The 23,223-nt window shown below is 40.4% G+C and overlaps 1 protein-coding gene across 5 annotated transcripts in view; it reads left to right on the forward strand.

Annotated features, from left to right (window-relative positions):
* Positions 1–22,833, forward strand: part of gabrb3 (gamma-aminobutyric acid type A receptor subunit beta3) — a 39,450-nt gene extending 16,617 nt beyond the window's left edge. Inside the window, exons 2-11 of one of the 5 annotated variants that reach the window (XM_047587350.1) lie at positions 368–415; positions 3,081–3,172; positions 3,316–3,383; positions 13,302–13,522; positions 14,298–14,380; positions 14,931–15,068; positions 16,327–16,479; positions 19,814–20,058; positions 20,386–20,466; positions 22,149–22,833. In XM_047587350.1, coding sequence (XP_047443306.1) covers positions 368–415; positions 3,081–3,172; positions 3,316–3,383; positions 13,302–13,522; positions 14,298–14,380; positions 14,931–15,068; positions 16,327–16,479; positions 19,814–20,058; positions 20,386–20,466; positions 22,149–22,496 — 1,477 coding nt within the window. In that variant the 3' untranslated portion in view covers positions 22,497–22,833. Of the gene's footprint in view, positions 1–367; positions 416–1,143; positions 1,281–2,444; positions 2,999–3,080; positions 3,173–3,315; positions 3,384–13,301; positions 13,523–14,297; positions 14,381–14,930; positions 15,069–16,326; positions 16,480–19,813; positions 20,059–20,385; positions 20,467–22,148 lie in introns of those variants that run through there. The other 4 variants (XM_047587353.1, XM_047587351.1, XM_047587352.1 and 1 more) reach the window with 4 other exon arrangements.
* Positions 22,834–23,223: the final 390 nt, after the last annotated feature.

Genomic DNA, 23,223 nt, shown 5'->3' on the forward strand with positions numbered 1-23,223 from the left:
CTCTTTTTTAAGGCCTGTGGTCTAGATTGCAGTAGGAGACAGTACGTCACGCCCATCCTGCAGCAAAACAAACAGAACCGCTATATATCAACGCTCTGCATTTACTCACAAGTTTTAAGGTCAAATCCCTTCCAAGTGAGTCCGTTATGAAGGTGGATTTCTTTCAAAGTTCACAGCACCGTATAAGTAAAATGAGTTGTTGCTGAAATGGCACTACCTTTCCCTTGTGTACTGCTGTGTTTTTTTAGTGTGCACTAAAACTGTTCTCAGAAACAAATCTCCAGCAGGTACATGGAACAGGTTAGGTCAGTCAAAGTCAGCACTGTGCGGACATGGAAAGTAATGATTTGCTTTTCTTTGTTTACAGGAATGCTGTTGACGGGAACAAAAAGCTGTACGCCATTTATGATACGAGGTAAGAATCCCCAAACACTGCTCTCCTCACTGTGGGAACAATGGGAACGCTTTAGGTGAATAGCCACAGTGTTCATCCCATACATGGGAACAGAACCAGTGTGGAACAAATAGGAGAAATTTGTTGGGAAGAGTCCGGCTCAAGCACACAGTCATTCCACTTCAGGACCTGAATGGGAAACAGGGGCTCGGAGATCTCATACTTGGACTGCTCCGTACCAAGGATGTTTTAAACTGACTTTACATTTAGTTGTTGCTGCTGTGGTCAGACTTGGCAATCACCAGACGCTGATACATGCAAAGCAAACTAACGTAATGCATCATTTCAGCAACAGACGTTTTGGCTAATTTGGTAATGACAGGAAAAGCACCGGCATGATGAATCAAATTAAACACATTTGCAGTCCACTTAGATGAACTTTAGGTGATACTTGTACAGCAAGGCTCACTGTAATGTTCCATTAGTGTTGCCATCCCTTAGTCATCATTCGTTTAATTCGCCTCACTTGCTAGTCAGAAGGTCATTCAAACTTTGAAAAAAGTTATTCCTGCTCATGGAGAAATATCAACCTAATGCACCCCCACTGGTCTTTCAGTGGCAGTGCAAGTGTCTTTGTCTGGTAATTGAGCTTAATTAATCCAATCAGCCACAACCGAGGAGGTGTCGATAAGGCACAGCTGAAGAGCAACACAAACGGGCGATGGAGGAGCCATAGGGCGTCTGTCAATTCCAAGGATACAAACTTGTGTACTTGGTAGCTCTGACTTGGATTCTTCAACTCTGAAGTACGGAGTCTGAAGGACAGGAGGGTGGCCATTATGGAAGTGGAACAGCAGCTAATTGATGACTCATCCTGCATTCTCAGGTACCTGGCTGTCCCAAGTCCACACAAGTTACCTCTAGATGTATCCTCAATAAGAACACAAGGGGGACAAGAACACATCTAGGTATTTTCACCAAGTGGTTAGATGGTGTATGGGCCTGCTTGCTTTAAGCCTCGTAAGGTCAGGTGTAACCCAGTTGCACCTGAACAGTGTGGATAAAAGAAATGTCTAACACCAGTCCCAGGAGCAGAAGATCACCATATACGTTTATAAATAAGCATTCTTGTCTTAACTTGTTTTCTTGTGGATTTCATCAGTCTTTCCCAACAACTTTTTCCATTCTAATCAAAATACACAGATGTGCTCTTACCCTATCTGTTCATGTGGGCTTGGGACAGCCAGTTATCCCATTATGTATTTTGCAGGAATAATCAAGTAAGCGGTTGTTATTGATAAATTTCCAAAATGCTATGCAACTATTTCCAAATGGCACTCAGAGGACGTGGAAGATGACATCGATTTTACTCTTCTGTCCCTCCCCGCATTAAAGCCTGTCAAAATTATTTGATTAGCAGATCTTTGCTGGAGTATAATCAGTTCCAAACTGAAAAGACAGGTTCCAGACCAACTCTCCATCGAAAGTTGCACTAATGGTACCCAGTATAAGCTTAAGGTCTCAACGGACACTGATCAGCCACAAAATTCTAATCATTGACAGAAGTAAATAACATTGACCATATTATGACAATAAAACGTTCATTCGTGTGGAAGGTACACGTACCACCCATCTAGACCAGACCAGACACCCCCTCCTTTTTACAGGCCTCGATGGCAGACACATAAACAGTTTCAGAAAAACAAAACAAAGTGAAATGAAAATGAAATTCCGCACAAGGTTTTGACTATTGGACCCTCCCCTCAACCCATGAGATCCAAAGACCCCCACTAACGACATCCTGTTGCCACAGGACTCCCTCAGAAACCCATGTCCATCCTCTGATGAGTCACAACTGTTTTGGAGGCACAAGGGAGACCTACACAATATTAGGCAGGTAGTCATAATGTTATGCCTGGTAAGTGTGGCTGAAGTCCAACTGTGTCTGGGACTTTTTTTTTTTTTACAGCCTCTTAAATAAGCTGCTAATGTATGCAGGCCGTCACGTGCCCTGCAATCATTATCAGCCCAGCCTCGCGCACACTAACATGAAGTCTCATCTTCCAAACTCCAGCAGCTAGGTACACGCTGCTTCTTTAACCCGGGCGACACTACTGTAATTTAATGTGGTTATTGCGGACCCGTGGATGTTTTCTTTAAATGTTTTTAAAGAGTATCTAACAAACACTAGTGGAAACAAACTCCGGAAAAACTGGAAGCATCCCGCAAACACAGGATGGTGATACGGGGCACCCTGCGCGAGGCTTTACGGCTCCGCTGCCGTATGACATGACAGGCAGCCACCGACGCGTCTGATATCCAAGAGCCTCATGAAGCATGTCAACCCCAGGGGCTGAGCCGGGGGCAGTACAAGAATGTGGAGGAAGTCTCCGCTGATTTAGCGAGGGGTGTGTGTGTGTGTGTGTGTGTGCGTGCGTGTGTGTGTGTAAAAGAGAGGGGGGAGCAGAGCACCGTGGCTCAGTCTCCGTTCAGTTATTTGTTGAACCCCGGACAGCATCAAGGGATGAGGGGAAGCCAGAGAACAGGGCTCTTTGACATACTCTCACTGCCGCTGGTCGTGGCGGTGATGTGCTGCGCCCAGAGGTGAGTGTGCCTCAGCCGGACACAAGGCGAGGCTGGCCGCTTCCAAGAAGACTTACCACCCATGTTGTCTTCTCTCTTTCAGCGTCAACGAACCGGGGAACATGTCTTTCGTCAAAGAGACTGTGGACAAACTATTGAAAGGATATGATATCCGTCTTCGGCCAGACTTTGGAGGTATGACACGGAACATTTCTCAGTGTGTTTGATCCTAATGGCTCCCCGAGTATTTTTTCATATAGATATATAGGCTTTATTTTAAGTGTTTTACTCGAGTTGAATTGTTAACTGTATTTGTGTACATTTTGTTTTGTTTTAAGGTCCTCCTGTTGCTGTTGGCATGAGTATAGACGTGGCGAGTATAGACATGGTGTCAGAAGTCAATATGGTAAGTTATGCAAATCAGTAAAGTGTAGTTTGGATGGTGCTTTTCTTAATACAATGTTCTTCGGGCACCCTTTCTAAATTGTTTGCTGCATGCATTATTTATGGGACTGATGCTTAGGTCATTGTTAAAAATAAGAAAATTGGTGTAGAAAATCCCTTTTACTCAGTGATGAAAATTGCATGTTTAATGTTTACAAATGAACAACTTCCGGGTTTATGATGTCACCAGGGCGTTTTTACAATAATCCCTTCAATCCTCTGTGGTGAAATTGCTTATAAAGCAGTTTTGTTCTCTTTGCTCTGCACACAAATCCGCGAAAGCGAGCTAACTTTCCAACCAGAAAGTTGTTCTTATAAAATATTAAAACTGTTCTATCCTGTTCCATAAAGAACTCCATTGTATAGTCATTGATATGACATTAATTGCTGTTTATAACCTGTCATAAATAGTGCCTTCTTAGAAGCCGTTGACAAACTGAATGAAACACCAGGCAACGTTAACATTCACAACCCAGCACCCGTTCTCCTGAGTGGTTTAAAGCAGATTTGTAAAGCACCAATAGATAATGAATTATTAAAGCAGCTAGTTTTAAAGCCATTATAAAACATAGCCCATTAAAAAGAGTGGTATCAAATCTGGCGCAAATGTTACAGCTTACAGCAATGTGTACAAACTCCAGTTTATAGAGTGTCCGCCGTGTTGTCTACAGTAGTTTGTATCAGATTATAGCTCGTTGTATGGTTGCACTTCCTGGTTCACTGGCTGTCTGACTCTAGCAGCGATGCCTAATGGTCCTGTTAGGCTCGGTAATTTCCCTCGCCATGTCATCTCCTTATATAAAAGTGCGTGCCAATGTGCATGTGTGTCGAGGTTGGCACGCCATCTGATGTGTACTGTTTAATGAATTCATGCCATCTATCAGTGGTCCGAACTGCTGACAGAGCTTGATGCTCGATCACATGGCACTGAGAGGAAATAGCCCCCGACATGCTGTCCTGACAAGTATGTGTGATGAAATGTACCCGTGGTGCATTTTAATGCATCTCTACACAGCAGCAGAGTGTTGCTCAGAACCACAGAGAGGCCGAACGCTCACTACTACAGACAACTGAGATTCCTAGTGTGTTAGCTTTAGACTGACATGCTAAATAGTGTGCACATACAAGTAAATACAGATTAAATTCACCATAGGTGAGACGTTATTGTTTTCAGTACAGTTTATGTGTGTTTTTGGTTTAAAATTGCATGCAAACACCTATAAACACATTTAAATGAATCACGTACTGTAAATAAACTGCCATAAATAAGATATGCATTGTTCATTCATCTGCATCTAGTAGGAAATCAAACCATACTTATAATGTTGTGAGTTAGCAATAAATTAAACATATACATCCATGGGTTAAAAGGGAGTTTTTTCTTCATTTTGTCTCAACTTTGAAAACCTCTGAAATAGTAGTTGGCTACATGTAAGGGAGACACTTTATTTTTTGTTAGCAGTTGTCGGTGTTGCACATAACTACAGAGTTTAAGCCTCTGATTGCACATGTAAAAAGAGACATACACGTATTATTTCGGACTTTGAAAAATCAATAACCTGCTAACTAAATTCGAGCACTTAATGGGCCAAACTTAATGCCCACATTACCACACATGCTTTTAACTTGAGAGCTGATGCTGCCTGCTCGGCCATCCTGTGTGGATGCATTTGCCCCGTTCGTTGCCGATCATATCAGACTGTCTGTGTTAATGGTTCGAGGCATGCAGATGGAGGCGGAGGAAATGCATCTCCATCTCCTCCTCAGAAATCAGACACATTTAGAAAATAAACACCCCTGGGCTCTTGTGATGCAATACAATGGGCCACGGTCTGCATGAGGTATTACAGAAACAGACGCTTGTTGTCAGGGAGCAGAAATATGTGTACCTTGGACTCTTCTATGACTTAGGAAGCAAAGTGACCTCACGTCACAGTTCCCGTTTTTAAACACCTGGAGCAATAGATCACTTTTATCAGGGGATAACCGAAATACTGCAGGACTTTATCTGTGGTCCTGAGCAGCATTATTTTTGTTCCTTCCTGTCAAAGCCGCTTTGCAATACCCCTCCAGAAAGGTCTGACATTTGTAGCTTCTTCTCGAATTTTGTTCAATAGAGCATCTCAAAGCTGCATATGAGCTGTGTATTCGTGGAAACACACTGGGACTGCAGAATGCAACAATGCAATGCCCACAATGGACTACACTGTTTGCTTGATTTAACTTTTACAGCTGCTGTGAATCTAGAAATCACCTGGAATATGTTTTTAAACTCCTTGTATTTCCATGAGGTGTGTGCACACAGTAATTGTCAATTGTCAATTTGTCAGGCAAAGATGGATCACTGGAGGGATCTATAGTCTTTGGCTCAGGGACGCATGTAGTTAAGTTACACATTTCTTAAATAATCACAGGTTTCTTTACCCTCGTCTCTGAGATTGTTCTGTCACTGCTTCAGACAGCATGGCAGCGAAATTACGGGTTTGGTTATAATCTGAGTTTTGTCAGGATGGACATGATTTTACACGCGTGCTTTCAGCGAAAGTGAGTGCGACAGACTTGCAGCTTGTTCCAAAATGTTTATCATCTCCATAGTTCATAATGCATACACAATAAACAGCTGTTTATGCTTCTGATACAGCCGTATATAGTATAACAGCTGTTACGATGTTTTACCATGTCCCAAATTATGTCTGTATTTATTTGCTAACAGAGCGCGTAACTGATATAGGACTTCAAGTGCTGGCTGGGGACGCACATCAAGGCACATTTTAATGGCACGTGAGCCAGTTGTGATTAGATTGCCCATGTCCAATGTTAATGCAAGTGTCATGAGTGGTAGACAACATGTGACTGCAGAAGAAAGCCCATGATCACAGGGCCTCCTGTCTCTGAAAAAGAGGTTTCCTATATTGAGAGGCAACCTTAAATGAAAAGTTTATAAGAAATCAAAGATGGAAATGTGTCTCCAATACTTTTAACAGTTTGTATTGCAGTTTTAAAACTAAGTTTGGGAAGTAAAGATGAGCAAGACAATATTTACAATCTCTGGAGATCATGGCCTCATTTCCTTTGACTTACTGTACCTGTGGCAGCCTTAGCTTCAGTACTTTTAGAGCATTCTCGCCTTCTTGTTTCTCCTTTGTTGTGTCTCTAAGCAGCTCTATCTTTGTTTCTAAAGCCCTCAAGTGAGATGTTCAGAGACCAGTTTAATGGCTTTTAAACTGTTAACACAGAGGAACCTGTTAAGATGACGAATTGAACTTGAAAGTGATTCAAAGCAAGTGTCACCAGATGCTTCAGCTACTGTAATTCCTCTCTGCCTTCTTTCCGTTTGAAATCTGCGTCATCAGTAGTTAGTGGTGGAAGGTTGACATTTCCTTAGCAGCTGCCACTCCAGCTTGAAATGTGAAGCAAACACTAATGGCAGCCCAGTGAATGGTGTGTCTGGTGTCTGGTCCGATCACTGTTGATTTCTGACTGAAGATGTCAGTCATTTATCGTACAGCTTGAGAGAAAAGATGTGTGCAAACCTTTACTGAGACACACCAGACCACACCAAGAGAAGCACAGACCTTGAATAATTTTGAACTATTTATTTTCGGTTTGTTTTCTTTTAAACAAAAAGTGTGTACTTGTGTTCGCACATGGATGTGTGCATATTGTAAGAATCGGACTGTGTCCGTGGTCTGTGAGTTTAGAATTGTGCTGCAAGAGAAGTGTGAAAACAGATTGGATCTGCAATGCAGTGCAATTCTGTCTTTTTTCATATGCCTGAACAAGGTGCTGCTGTTCGCATGTCTCTCTATCTCCACATAGCGTGTGGAGGATCAAGAAAGTCACGTCTCTCTGAAATATCTGAACTCTAGTTGCACTTTTCTCACCCAGCTCGTATAATCAACTGATGATCAGTGATTCTGGGCCATAGCCAATTCAAGGGGATGCTTTTACTTTGAAACGCAGCATTTTCTCAGGTCTTCTCTGTGCCGACAGGCTAATGGGTTAATAAGCTGTATAGAAATGTGTGATCCTGAGAAGCTGTAGCTCAAGTTCTTTCATCTTGATGATTTTTTCAGACTGAACCAGAACCAGTGTAGTTTAGAAGCAAAGCATGTGAGGATTTGTCATGGGAAGGTGGGGTTTACAAGCATATTTTCCAATAAGAAGAAGCACTAGTAAACAAGCATTTCGAAAGATTTCTTTGTTATAATTTGCTAACAAATATTGTATTTATATGACCAATACTAGAACAGTTCAGTTCAAACCTTAAGGGCAATCAGCTGTTTTGCCTCTGTAATCAACTCTAATACAGTTTATTAATCATTTTAAGTATTTAAACTGCTGATTTTGCTGAAAATGTGAAAGTGAAGTGGAGAGAAGTGGAGAGCATAAAGGTGTCGGTGGCGTGCTTTCCAACAGCCAGAGTCACACGAGGTATTGGCCCATTATAGCCTGTGTGGGCGAGCTGCAGAGCTTGTTGTCTAGGAGATGAGATTATTAATATATTTCAGACTTTACTCACTCCATTCCTTTATTTTTAGCTTTGAAATTAAGATTGCTCTGTGTCTGCTCCTGTCGTGTTGTTATTTTTAATAAGCCTTTGTCCTTAGACACTCCGGTTACACAAGCTCACTTGTGAATGAGACGGCGGCATTTGTACGTCGGTAGAGGAATCACTCCTTAAGACGTTACTGACCAGGGTTCCTGTACGGAGAAGCACCTGTCCATGTACATAAAGTACCTAAAGCTGCAAAGCCGGTGCTCCCAGAGGTGTTGTTGCACATTTATTCAGTATCCTCAGTATGAGTCAGCCGGCAGACGAATCCATCATGTGCTAAAACTCCTATCCTATTTGACACTTTAACATTATCCACCCTCTGCCCGGAGGAAGTGCTACCCTTAAAAAACTCATACTATGGATGTTCTCCGGGATTTATATTGAAGGGCTTCCTTAATAAGTCAGCCACACAACGCACCTACAGTAAAAGCCTCAGGCTCCAGCTACTCACAAAGTATGGAGAAAGAGTAGCATGGTGTAGTCCACATACGACATGCTGAGTTTCGCACTGAAACAAAACTGCATTTAGTATTAGTGGGATGTGACCCCACTGGAACATAAACACTGTGTGCATCCTTCCACTCATCACTCTAACAGGGTGCTTAACATTAAAATTGTACTTCCAGGGCTTTTATTGCGCCGGATCACAGGATACCAGGTTAAACTAACAGCAGCCCAAGAACTTTTGACGCATTTGCAACGGGTAGAAATGCCTTAAATACACGACCCCCAACTGGCTTACAGTTTCTTCATTAAAATCTTTAATCAGGGATTTCTACACTGTGCGAGGAACTCTTTAAATATGAATGGTTTATCACAGCAGAACTAACAGACACTGTCGGGTATCCCACTGTGAGCTGGGATATGAAATTGTACTTTTAAGTTGCACTAATGTAGCCTGGCATAGCCATTTGGATTTCTATTATGCGGCATGTATTAGTCAAAACAGAGAAAGATAATTTTTCATGCATGCAATTGGATCAGTTCCCAACAGAGCGACTCCAAGTTTTTTCTGCCCTAAAAACTTTGTGAGCATTGGAAGTTGGGAGTGATGTGAAAGGTAATGCTTGTTGCAATAAGCCAAAGTCTTTAGAGTCATCTTTACAAAGAATTTTGAATGTCTTTCAGTTCATGCTTCCGGATGAGCTGCTTGGTTTTCTGCCCTTACGTCACGCTTGTTTTCAGACGCAGCTTTAAAAAAATGTGTAAATAACCAACATGTTTGCTACCAACTTACTACCAACTAAAAATACTGCAACGCTAACTTTGTTTCACTGCATTTGGCAATGCAGAAAGATTAAAATATTCTGGGAAGAGGTGAGAGCTATAGTCGAGAAGATTATTTCAAAACAAATCTTATTGGACCCTAAACTTTTTTTGTTGGGCTTATACCCAGAGAAACATAACTATAGTAGGAATGAGAAGGCATTTATAGACCTCAGCTTGCTTTATGCTAAGAAATGTGTTTCATTATTGTGGAAAAAGATTTATAGACCAAGTGCTACTCAATGGATAAGACAAATGTTGGCAAGCCTTCCATTAGAGAGAATAAGTTACATATTAAAGGCTAAACGGCGTGTGTTTGAGGACATATTAAGCCCTTTCATCAACTACATTAAGGACTTGGATTTAACAGACGAAGAAGTGGATGACAAGTCTTTGTGGGAAATGCAGATTCCGATCTTGTCAGATTCATATTGTTTTTCTATAAATGTATTTTAATTTACACCAATTACAAACAATACTCAATTGTATACAGATTACCATTTTCTTCATCGGGAGGAGCATACCTGTTCTAAGTGTTATGTTTTGTCTGTTCTTATTTTTTGTCTCTAACTGTGTTAAAAACTGAAAATAAAATTAAAATATTATGGACTTTTTCTGCAATGCTAATGGCTTTCACCTCCAACAAGTGGCCACAAAGCATGTTATTCGTGCTTGCTTATAATATGGATACATACTTTCATTTGAAAAAGATAAATAACATGTGCTTTTATAGGATAATATTACTTCCGAATATACATTTTTTAAGACGTGACATCGGTTAATAGAAGGCTTGTTAAATGCTGCGTGGGAGGATGCAGAGACTGACATTATTAAACGCATGGTTTGTAAAATGCACCTAGTACACTTTTGAAACCGACTGGGAACAGTTAAGTGTCTCATGGAGTGATGAAAAGCCCCCTTCTCTCACTGGGAAACTATCTTTGAGTGCTATTCCTGTATTCCCAGCAGATATTGTGTGGTGTTAAGTTGACGTAGACGATGTTTGACTGGCACACAGTAACCATGTCTGAGTACGAGACTTTGAACTCACCGAGCCGAAGATGACACGGCAGTCTCATCCTCCCACTGGGCCTCATTTAATCGCCGGTGCTGAGAACAAACCTCTTTCTGTCTCTTGTGGTCTAGATTTGTGACAAGCAACAGCACCTTTTAGCGTGCCTAAAGCAGCTAAACCAGATCAGAGTAGGGGGCATCGATGGGAGTTTTCTGAATTTAGTGCCGTTTTCTTCTCAGAAACATTTTTGAAATCTCCCTCAGAACAATGAACTGATAAGTTTTGTCAGAGCCAATGGTAAAGTAGCTAATATATTATCTATGTTTCCTATATGAGGTTTATTTGCAAGATAGCTTAGAAATCATACATTCCATGAATGTAGAAGAACCTACGGTTGCTGTCACTTAAAAACCTGGAACCTTATTTACATCTTTATTTGTCCATCCTGGGCTTGTAGGAACATGACATCACAAACCAGCACAGCAGCCTTCCACTTGAACTTGCACATGGCTGATTCAGCTAAGTTTAACACAGTGGCTCACGCATAACACAGTCCTTTGCTTTTAACAGAAATGTAATAATTTAATGCGATTTTGAACGCATTTGCCATCACACAGTATTGATTTCAACCATTCCACTCAGCTGTCTCTATCGGTGGCTGAAAGGGTTTTCTGACAAATGGGATTTTCCTTATAATCAGTGAAAGTTTAAGGTTCAGCTTAGATGACAAAACGTCTTTTAAAAGTGGAAACACATTTTGTCTTTGCAGCAGAAGCTTCACAGACATGGAGTTTCATAGTGGGGAAACCTGGACTTTAACATCTGTCTATATGTCATAGGATTTTAACACACTACAACATTAATGACAGTCCCATCAGCTTCTGTACTTTGAGTTTTCTATTTGGGATCTAGGACCCAATGCATAAACTAGTAAAGCTGTAATGTTATTATTATTAATATATTAATAATAATCGACTCAGCCACCATATCCTAAGCCTCTCCATGCTTGTATGATGAAATATTAATTATAGTCTTGATTATAACATTTAAACTTTTAAGCATGAAATATTTAATATATATTTATGCCAGTTTATAAAACAAATGTAAAACAAATGTATTCTTCTGCACTAAATTCTCCTTCGTGACTTCTCTGAAGTTCAGTTTATGTTGAAACAGCGTCAGAAAATGTTTTGACTCAACTCTAGGATAATTTCGTTCCCTAAGTTATTTTGAATAAATGCTATAGACAAAAACCTTAATGAAACTAAGATTTACTTGATTCATTGCAGTTGTGTACCTAATGAACTGTGTCCATATACACATGCAAGTCTAAGAATTTAAAATAAAACAGCAGAGTTTCAAATGTCCACATAGTCGACAGCCTGCAGAGTTCCCCAAAGTCAAAAACTGGTGAATTCATTTGACACATTATTTTTCATTTGAGCCCTTTGTTGTGTGGCATTCATTAGACAAGAGTTATAAACACTGTCCTCCAGTGTGGCTGTTGCCCTGTACACAATCTCTATAGCTCCTGTGAGGAATTAGTTGAGGCCTGGAATAGATCCCTGAGGGACCCTCCAGGCTACACAGGGCACAGGGAGCTGCAGGGAGCGCTGCACGGTGAGAATATTATTGTACAGCTTTTTTTTTATCTGTGAATCTGAAGCAGTCAAGTCCAGTTTCACATGTGGGATCTGAAGATCTGAAATGGACTAAAATAGATGTGGTCCAGACATGGAGGGAGTGTGCTGCTACTGTACATGGGCTCCAGTGCTGTAGTGTAAGAACTGTTGTGTAAAGCTGATTCACCCGGCCCACTCCACTGCTGCGTGTGGGAGAGAACGTAATGAGGGCATCTTCTGTTTACAGGGGGTGAAGGAGAATAAGGAGAGTGAGGGCGTCTCTAAAGAAGAACAAAAAAAGAAAAATCAAGTAGTTGAGTCTCAAGCCAGGGATTTTCTTGAAAATGCAGCACACTGATAACAGAACCTCAGCCTAGTCTAGCAAGTTAAAGTGTATCTACCCAGAGTAACTAGAGGGAACCTTTTCGACACAAAGAATAAATATGTACAGATTGTGCACACACGCTGAATTATTTATAGGAATCAATATTATATTATATTATACTGTCAAATCACATAGTGTAATTCATTCCAAACACAAAGCAAGCCTACAGTTTGGCAGGTGTGCATAATGCAGCGACTCCTTTGCACCGGTGCGTTGTGTACAAACTATTAAGATAAACCCCCCCAAAAATAATAGTAATAATAATAATAATGCAATTTTTTACATTGTCAAAATCAGGTCAGCAGTTCCTACACACAGTACAGCTCCGAGCAATAATTACCTCAGTGTTGAAAAAAAGAAAACACCTGTATCGATTTTCAAATCCACGCACTTCTGAATTACTATGAATATGCCCTCTGCAGCTCGGGATAGGCATCGTCAGCACGGCAAAGTTTTTGTTTATTTCCCGAGACCTGCTTATTTATTTAAGAGAACATTAGTCAGCAGAACAAATCCAAGCGAGCCAGTAAAGAGCTCCATTAAAAGGCCTGAAAAAGGGTTTTGTGTTTGATGGATCAACTTGTGGAGCTCGCTGCAAGTCAACGCCCGATAAATTATTGACGCCACCGTATGTATGGCTGTAGTATGCAATGATATCTATCAATCTATCGGGGGAAAAAAGTGGCCAGTATTAGGCCGAAACAAAGAGTTGATGCTGTGCCGGCAGTAATGGAAATCTATAGTTTAAGGGCTACTGCCAGCCACAGAACAGCTGAGGAGGGTTTCTTGTTGAGGCTGGTCTTGATATATGGTCACCTAAGGCAGACTGACAATTCTATAAATATCACCTTTGTTGCAGAAAAAAAAGAAAAAAAAAATCCATCCAGAGCTCCAGGCTTCAGACGTCAAGTGCTGAACTTGATAACCTTATAAGAAATTCTGGTTCCCATTTGTTTTTTGGCGTTAAAGAATTACAAATATATAAAAGTAAATTAATTTATTTATGTAAAGGAATGTTCTTTTGCTCTGTACAGGACTACACGCTGACTATGTACTTCCAGCAGTATTGGAGAGATAAGAGGTTATCCTACGCAGGGATCCCTCTCAACTTGACGCTGGACAACAGAGTAGCTGACCAGCTCTGGGTCCCAGATACTTACTTCCTCAATGACAAGAAGTCCTTTGTGCACGGTGTCACTGTTAAAAACCGTATGATTCGACTCCACCCAGATGGCACCGTTCTCTACGGCCTCAGGTAAACAAACTCTTGTGAATACATTGCTTCTGTTGAAAAAGGCATAATTAGCATAATTGCAGGCTGCTCATTATTTTTAGCACCAAAACTTAATGTCAGCTTTTACTTGAGAATCTTTTATATATGATGGAGAGACATTAATTCTCGACGCAGTGCATTATGCACAGAAAAAGATGAAAATAATAACTGTAGCTAACAACCCATTTAGACACACTTTAAAGTGCCACTTATCCTGAGTAAGATATCATCACTTTTATTCCCTGTTATTCACACTCTGTCCGGTGTATGCATCTGTATTAAACAGACAGGAAATCAGTCTTAGTTTTCCTCTGTCTAATGATGTATGCATCTCGGAGAAACACATGTACAGCATTAACACATTTTCAGCATCTATCACCAACTCTCATTGTGCTTTCAGTATTTAACTAGCAATCCATCTCTATTGATTGCAGTTAGTCTTGGCTTTTACACTGTCACTTGGCTCTCCAAATTGCCTAAGATGCATAAAGTGGAAAAATGCTTTCTTTACTTTGTTGGGGCAATTTAAGCCGCAGTTTAACACATTCAATGCTAATACAGCGAGTCACATTACATAACATACTGTCTGTTGGTTTTAAACTGTGGATCAAAATTGGACACTCACTAGTTTACTTTCAAACTAATAATACTGAATATCATTTTCATTTTTCAGACATGAAAGCATTTAGGTCCTGACCATTTCTCGCTGCGGTACTTTGGTGCCTTTAAAAATATTTGCGGTTCTCTTTTGATTCAGAATAACGACGACAGCAGCCTGCATGATGGATCTGCGGCGATACCCACTGGACGAACAGAACTGCACTCTGGAAATTGAGAGTTGTAAGTTTAAAACCTCACAGCTTGTGCTTTGTAAAGAAATACAGCGGACGACTCAACGTTTTCATCACTTAAAAATATGGACAGCGTCGTGCTCCTCATAAAAAAGTTCTCACACTCGTCTCGTTGAGACAGAAACTGCACAGGCTGCTGAACTGCCCAGGATTTATTAACCTGCCGTACGTCAGCAAGATTGCACCCTCTTCAGCTGCGACGGCGTTCGTTCTCACAGAGAGGTTTTGAGAAGACAAGGGTTTCCTTAGCAGAGCATGCTGACATGCCAGCTACTGGAACCCATGTATGTGCTATGGGGAGCCTGTCTGCAGCGACACGCATTCCCCTGAAGATTTACATCTCATGTAATCAGCAGTTACAGACAGCCGGGTGTGATTCATACTGCAGGACTTCCTGTAAATCACTTTTAGCATTACGTCTTGAATTTTCACTTAAGAAAATAAAATTACGATTAACATCCACAATCCAACGAAGTGAGACGGCTGCTCCGTTCGGCACTGTTCCGTTCATGAGAATGACGTCTCGCGTTTTCTTGCAGATGGCTACACAACAGATGATATCGAGTTCTACTGGAAAGGCGGAGACACTGCTGTGACCGGGGTGACGCGCATCGAGCTCCCTCAGTTCTCCATAGTTGACTACAAACTGGTCTCCAGAAATGTGGTCTTTTCCACAGGTGAGAGGAGAAGGTCACTAATGGTTTTCTCTTTCCTCACCTTCATGTTCAGATTCAAGCCTTTAAACTCCAAAATCTAGCTGAAAGCTTAAATTTTGTGCACGTTTCTGTTACATTAAATATTAATGAGTGACTGAGCGTTTATCAAAGTTAAAAACATTGTATGATTTATTGATGCTTTGTCACAATGTCTGTAGAGCCAACAAAGCAAAAGCAGCATGCGAGCTGGCGATATAGATAGATACTGTAGATAGATAGATAGATAGATAGATAGATAGATAGATAGATAGATAGATAGATAGATAGATAGATAGATAGATCTAAAAAATCTAAATCTATCTATCTATCTATCTATCTATCTATCTATCTATCTATCTATCTATCTATCTATCTATCTATCTATCTATCTATCTATCTATCTATCTATCGCCCCATTCAAACAGATGCTTACTGGAATACTTCAAATTGTACTGGACTGAAAAACATAAATATTTGGATCTTACCTCGATGTCTCTTATCAGAACTGGAAATAATAATAGAGAGGCAATTACGCCTCCGTTTCATCAAGCCCTTGATGAAGAATGGGGGCTGTTCATACAGTGTAATACACAGTAATGCGTTCATGGGCGCAGCAAGAAATATTCTCTGATATTACAACGACTCAGTGGCACCAAAACAGTGACTATTCTCACTGCTGGGCTAATGACATGTTGGATGGAGGAGTTCGTCGGAATATCTTTGAGCAAATACAGATAAGGGCTATTAGAGCCCATTATGATTGGTTTGAAATCCTGATACGATAGAAATCAACGAATATCTCCGGATGCCTTTACATCTTCTCACAATGCCAATAAACAAAACAAGAAAAAAAGCTTGCATGTTCGAACATATGTCTCCACTCATCCAAGTGGCTTCTTCAGTTCTAAACGACTGGTGGGGAGTTTAGGGACTCATAGGAAACATCTGGGAGTGGTGCCCTCTTCAAAGTCACATGGCTAAAGTCGGTTAATGACCAATTTGATCCTGTTTTTTCCCCCATTGAGTACACAATATAGACATTTTATATTTTGCCCTGAATTTTACTGTTAGATAATCCCAAGAATAAGTTCCATCAGATGATTTGAATCTTTAACCACGCTTGCTTGCTTCGATGGCGATGAATTCAGTCTGTGAAGTCGTCACCATATGAGTCAAAACAAAGCATGTGTTTGTCCTGAATTCAAGGCGGCTGATTCTCCCTCACGGTCTTGTCCCACAGGTGCCTACCCTCGACTGTCTCTGAGCTTTAAGCTGAAGCGAAACATCGGATACTTCATCCTGCAGACGTACATGCCCTCCATCCTCATCACCATCCTGTCCTGGGTGTCGTTCTGGATAAATTATGACGCCTCAGCGGCCAGAGTCGCATTAGGTATGATGTGTCCCGTGTGGTGAGCTGACCTCAGATCTGTAGTTTAATCTACAAGCAGACGACTTTTGTGTTTCATAGATTGAGCCTGCACGCTTGTAAACAGTGAGCAATCCTGTCCCAAACATAGAAACCAGACAGAACTCTTTAAACCACAGGTTCTGTCTGTATAGTATGTAATAACAGTGTATATGTATGTATGTATGGAGATTTAGATGGTATAAGACTGTATAAACCTAGTGGTGACGTAATTTCAGGTGCAAGGACTTGAGAAAAAGTTGAAAAAAACTGAAAATGCAAGTGAGAGATCTTGTGGATGCTTCTAATGGATGGCTACATTGTTTTGTTACGTGGGATATATTAATGACTAGAACTATGCACAACTAGAAGTCAATGACTCTATAGCGACATAAGGACAAGTTTAGGCTTCATACTATCATTTGACACCAAATGTTTACCACAGATTTTCTTACAGCACGTTTAAATCTGCACCAGTTAACATTTTATATTAGCTAACGGTGAATGAAATGAGTGCAATAACTAGATCCAACGTACACGGTGTCATTAGTTCTCATAAACACACAAAAACTCCCTCAACTCTTCAGTTCCCCACTGCTTCAAATGTATTTTAGAACAGCACTTTTGAAATGTGAGTACGTATATTTAATTAAAACATATCAGCTGTGCATAAGTCCTAAAATAATTGTACTTTATGTTATGTACAAAAATGGAAATTTAGGTTCAAATTTTATGTTCAATACTCCAGTTTAAAAGCATTGCTGCAGTAAAACCTAAAGGAAGAGGAAAGCACCAAACTCTTATCTCATTCTCTGAGCACAAGGCAATTTTCTGTATTGATTGAATGAATCAAGAAAATGGATTCTTGGTTGAAACCAGAGCAGCAATACAGCTGAAAACACAGAGAATGAGGCGAAAAACAAAAGTGAAAACAGCCAACAAAATACTATTAGTATCAGAAAGAATGTTCTAATGGTATTTACCTTAAGAAGCTGCAGCCCTCCCTAAGCATTGTTTCGCTTTTGTTGGTAGGAATTAGCCAACAGCTGCATTAAGCCAATTCACTTCCAACAATGTCATAGCACAAGTGATTTTCATGTATTACTTCTCTTTATATGGGCTTTAACCAAATATATGTTGTGTTGGTCAGGGGGTAATTAGCTGCAAAAAAATATATTTCTGAGGGAAATATATCTGAGGGGAATGAAAAAAAGCTCTGACAGCCACAGCTTCAAAGCCAGCAACATTTCCAACTACAGCAGTAAGCTGTTTCAGCAGAAAGCTCCCATAAACCAACTATGAACTACCTGTCCAGTACCACACAGCACATAGGCAACGAGCTGGTAAATATAGTAAAGCATTTTTAGGCATACTGCAATTTGAAACTTGCCAGAGCTAGTGGAGAACAAAAAACAGCTACAAGGAGAGAAAATTTTACAGACTTCAGAAGACAGAAACGCTAAATGGTTGTAATTTTAACCTCTCTTGTGGAAGTTATATACCTGTACAGACATAATTGCAGGAAGCATTAGCAGAAGCAAAGCTTTTTTCTAAGGCATAGGTCTTCAACAGAGGCTCTGCAACCTCTAGGGGGTCCGCAGAGATACAAAATATTTGGTTGATTTGACATTTTTTATACATTTTCTTTTAATTTTCCCCCAGAATTTTTTGGCATGGCCACCCTACTGTCATACATGTTTGTAATAAAAAACTAATATTTGAACCTGTGCATTATTTGAACAGCTTAATAGTGAATACAGAATCATTAGAGTAATCTATATTTATAAATAGCACTAGGCCGAGTTTAATATCAAAGAACATACAGTAGGTAGGGGGTTCCTACTTAATCTCTCTAATCAGTTTCGGGATCCTTGACCTGAAAAACAGAAGACCACTGATCTAAGGAATGAAGCCATGTTCATGAACATGCATGTTAGGTGAATTGTTAAATGTAAGTTGGCCATAGGCATGCGTGTGAGTGTGACTTGTTTGTCTCTCTGTGTTAGCCCTGTAATGGACTGGCGATCTGTCCAGTGTGTCCCTCGTCTCTATTTTGGCTCCTGCCCAAATAGAGACAAATATCAGTGAACACATTATTGATCCATTCAGTATTATTGCATCTGTAACTTGTTAACATTAATATCTTGATTCTAGACACACCTTGATGGCTTCTTTTAATCATTGGAAACTAGGATTTGTAAAATAGAATTTATATTACATAAACCATTAGAGAGCTGTTGTTTTGGTGCTTGTCCAAGAACTATGATTCTCCTGAAGCACTAGCATAGAAAATACAGCCAGGTTAGACAGTGTGCGTGCAAAAGCTATCTCGATGAGTTCTTCCCATATTTCAGTCACATTGGAATAGATAAATATTAGATTAAAAAAGAACTTAAACATTATTGATGCTATTGTGTGTTCCTTTCCGTCTGCTTTCCGGTGGTTTATGAGGAGGAGAAACTTGATCTGAGACTCAAACTTTCCACCGGCCAGTGAGGCTGAAGACTCAGTTCACCATTAGAAAACAGTTTAACACCAAAATCTGCATAGATCTCTGCTAGAATATTTACATGAATTAAAATCCTAATTTAGAAGCACCTGCACAGGGTTCATATTTCTTCAGAAAATGCTCCTGCTCATCTTCTACGTGGACATATTTTCTTTCCACTAAGATGTCTTTGTAATTATCATTTCTTAATCTGATCTTTCAATCTGTCTATGACCATTGTGATGTCAGGATATGGACTCTATGTTTAAAGGAGGTTTGTGTCGTAACCATCTCCAGCCATGAGACAGTTTAGGTTCCTGCTCGTCCCTTTGTTGGGCAGAAATCGATGCCACGCACCCACGGTGCTCCTCACTCCTCCACACACACGCCCTAAACCGAGCAACATTTTTATTTTAATTATGTAAGTCTGAATCGACGGAAATAGACACACCATCCAGGTTGGTGAGCCATCCAGGAGACAGAAAAACGACACAGCTGCATTATTCTTGAAGGTGCACGTTACTGAGAGAATGATTGTTTTGTCTTTGCTGGGTCTGTTCTCTCGTGCTTTAAAATGTAAAGTGGAGTATTCTCTGCTTATCTGAGCTTAGAAAAGTCAAGCTCAGGTTTGGGTTGTTTGTTTTTTGTTTGTTTGTTTTGAACTATTTTGCTTGTTAACATCAGGTTTGATGAAAATCTACCTGCAACTGATAAAAATGTTTTATACCTAGAAAACAATGGTGTCCATACTATTCTTATGAGTGTATTTCCATTTTAGAGATAGGGACTTAGATAACTGTTGCACATTTACGTCATTTTCTTTTCTACAAGGGATCACCACTGTGCTGACCATGACAACCATCAACACCCATTTGAGAGAGACACTACCCAAGATCCCCTACGTCAAAGCTATAGACATGTACCTGATGGGCTGCTTCGTGTTTGTCTTCCTGGCTCTCCTGGAATATGCCTTCGTCAACTACATCTTCTTTGGACGAGGTCCTCAGATGCAGAAGAAACTGGCCGAGAGGGCGCAGAAGGCAAGCAATGACCGCAACAAATTTGACAGACCCAAGGTGAGATTGACTCACACACCACAAGGAGGTTTGGAACAATGGGTTGTTTATGTCTTTTTTTGTAATAAACAACAGTTAATCATATATTATAGGGCTATGGAAATATCTAAGGAAATACCCTCTAAGAAGCAGAGCTTTCTTAGTCGCAGTATTTGACAACTACTCCCATATTAAGATGGTCCCTATTTGGTTTAAGATAAGATAAACCTTTAATTTTTCCCACAGTGGTAGAGCTCCAGTGTCAAACATCTGTTGTTTTACTGTAGACTAACACTAAGAAAAGCAACAGTGATTTAAATTAATCACCATCGTGTTTTTCCTGGCTAGTCCATTCGTGAAGGAGGCAATTGCAAGACTTCATCTCTTAAACTATCCAATCAGGTAGAAGGCCGTCGTCACTCACAACGGGTGAGTGTCTGTCACTGCTGTTGTGTCACATCTGTCAGACCACCACAGAAACTTTGACGCTGCAGTGCAAAGTTTGATTCCATCATCGACCGATCAAACAGACGTGTTTTTATCAGGACGTCCCAACCAGCCTTTTCTCTCCCCACCCCCATTGTGCTGTATATGAGTGTGTTCCTCTTTACACTGCTTTTCCCTCTGTTGTATTAATTTCTTTTTGTGTCTGTGCCTCTAAAATTTTGTACATTATATGGAGGAAGCCACTTAATAGCGTGTCATTTTGTTCATTTTGAAATATGTTCAGTCTTTGTTTGGATTGGTGAACCTTCCAAATAGATTCAGGTTGCTCTTACTAAACCTTGTAGTGTTACTGAGCCATGTAATGTTACTTTGTCCAAACTGTGATAACATTTATTTAGTTTCAGGGACATTAAATTAAAAGCAGAGTTTGTTTAAGTGTAGTTTGTAACTTTAAGTCGTCTCCATAAAGGCCTAGGAACAGGTAGTGTTTAAGACACATCTGCAGCAGTTTTATCCCGTTGGTTACCACTAAAATCACTGCACAGTAGATTTACTGTCAATGTTTACTGTACACATGGGTTTTGTCCATTACATGGATACTATTACCTAGGGGTGTAACGGTACGAGAATTTGCTTTGACCGAAACACAACTACTGTCAGATATGTATTAGCATCGACATGGACCCCCTGGAACAAAAACTTCCCCAATGTGGAGCTCGTACTAAACATAACACACACCAAGCCCAAGTCAGTTCTGTCTACTCATATCAGAAAAGTTTATTCAGATGGGATGGTTGGGGTCCTCAGTGTTGACGAAAGAGAGAAAAAAACAACCACACTTTGGTTAATTTAATTATGCACATGTCTTAGTGACAGTTACTGACCATATGACGCCATTAGGCTTAACAGTAATTAAAATATGCAGAAATAATGTTATCTATGAACATCTATGCACAACATAATGAGATAATAATAATCCTAACCCTACACATATGTATATGCACAATTTACAACATCTGGCTGTGACGCAAAATTAGAATTTGTGTCCGAGATCTCAATTCACTGCTCAGTCTAGCTTTCCTATGTAAATTATTATTTGATAAGTGGCTGCCTTCAGGATTGTGATGGGATTTTTACAGTATGTTTATTTCCAATAATACAAATAATTAGTGAAAGTACTCAGTATAACACAGATATGAGTAAGTACTGATACATACATGAAGTCAGAATGTTCATATTTTACATTACATTTTGGAATAAAACCAGTTTCAGGAGCTTTCACCAAAGTTGACAGAGTAAAATGGTAAAACCTTTTCACTTCTTCTCATGCAACCAGATTCCTATATCTGTGTGTTCATGTTGTGCCTCCATTGTTGCCACACAGGTCAGAATGATTTATTTGTTTATGTGTGGGAAGCATTAGTTGTCATGACATTAGTGCTGGTGCCATCCGCTCCAACCTTGAGCTGATTTGTGAAAAGTGATTTAACTTTGGGACAGAAAAATCTGCTTTTGAAGGCCGCTCTTCATTTCCCAGGCTGTAATCTGTCAGCCTCCTTGAAGAGGCCGGCTCTGGGGTCCTGACGTATGCTGCACATGTGTAATCAGTCACTGCAGCCTCAGCTCACAGCCCATTTTTAACCACTGCTGTCTGTTGTTCCCAGGTCGACTCCCAGGGTAACATTTTGCTGACAACCTTGGAGATCCACAACGAAGTGGGAGGGAACCAGATCACAACCACGCTTAGTGAAACTCACAACTCCTCCTCCATGGTGTTCGACAACTCGGGGGTCCAGAACAGGAAACCAAGTGCACCGCGCGAGTCCGGTCGCCTCAGTCTGGACAGGAATGCACATCTTAAGAAAACTCGTCTGCAGAGACGATCTTCCCAGCTCAAAATCAAAATCCCCGACCTCACCGATGTGAACGCCATCGACAGATGGTCACGGATTATATTCCCCTTCACTTTCTCCTTCTTCAACCTAATCTACTGGCTTTATTACGTCAATTAATTCCTCTCTGTCTCATTCAAGTTTTTGAATGAGTGAAGACTGATGAGGTGAACCCTGGTGGAAATGGTGAAATCTTGAACTTTTTTTTTTTATCAATAGCGAGTGCTGACTTTGACAAGAGAACTGTCTCTCAGACCGTGCACATTTACAAGGAGTTATCTGCAGGACATGTATTTTACAAAGACTCGCATGGACTGTTCGTCACTCTCTGCTCTAACCTCTGTGAACACCATGGGTTGAAGCAAAGTATTATTTACACTGCTTTATATCAGTTATTACGACTGTCCCCAAAACCTCCAGTATGAAATGTTGTCACACTATTACAACTCGTTTCTAATTATGATGATTCACAGTATTATTCCAGCCAGACTTCCATCAACCTATAAATGGACAAATGGACAAATAGGACTGCATAAACATTCACCCGGACTAAACTCTGACTTGATGATCTGGAAATTATTTGCAATGAAACCAGATTTAGGGGGAGTTGTTGTGATGTTTTGGTGAATATGCTGATTTGCTTTCTTGTTGAGAGTTAGGTAAGACTATCTGTGTGACTCTCTTTTCTGTCCCTTAAACACAAAGCCACGTAAAGACTGGAAACACCTGAGCATATTTCCCAAAATCTGAAACTGTTCGTTGGTCAATTTGCCTTGGAGTCCATGCCAGCAGCTGTTCACTCACTGTTTTGAAGTGCTCACTGGAAGTGCTGTGACCTTGCTCCTGT

Source organism: Mugil cephalus, chromosome 6, assembly GCF_022458985.1.
Source record: "Mugil cephalus isolate CIBA_MC_2020 chromosome 6, CIBA_Mcephalus_1.1, whole genome shotgun sequence".
Classification (NCBI taxonomy): domain Eukaryota; kingdom Metazoa; phylum Chordata; class Actinopteri; order Mugiliformes; family Mugilidae; genus Mugil; species Mugil cephalus.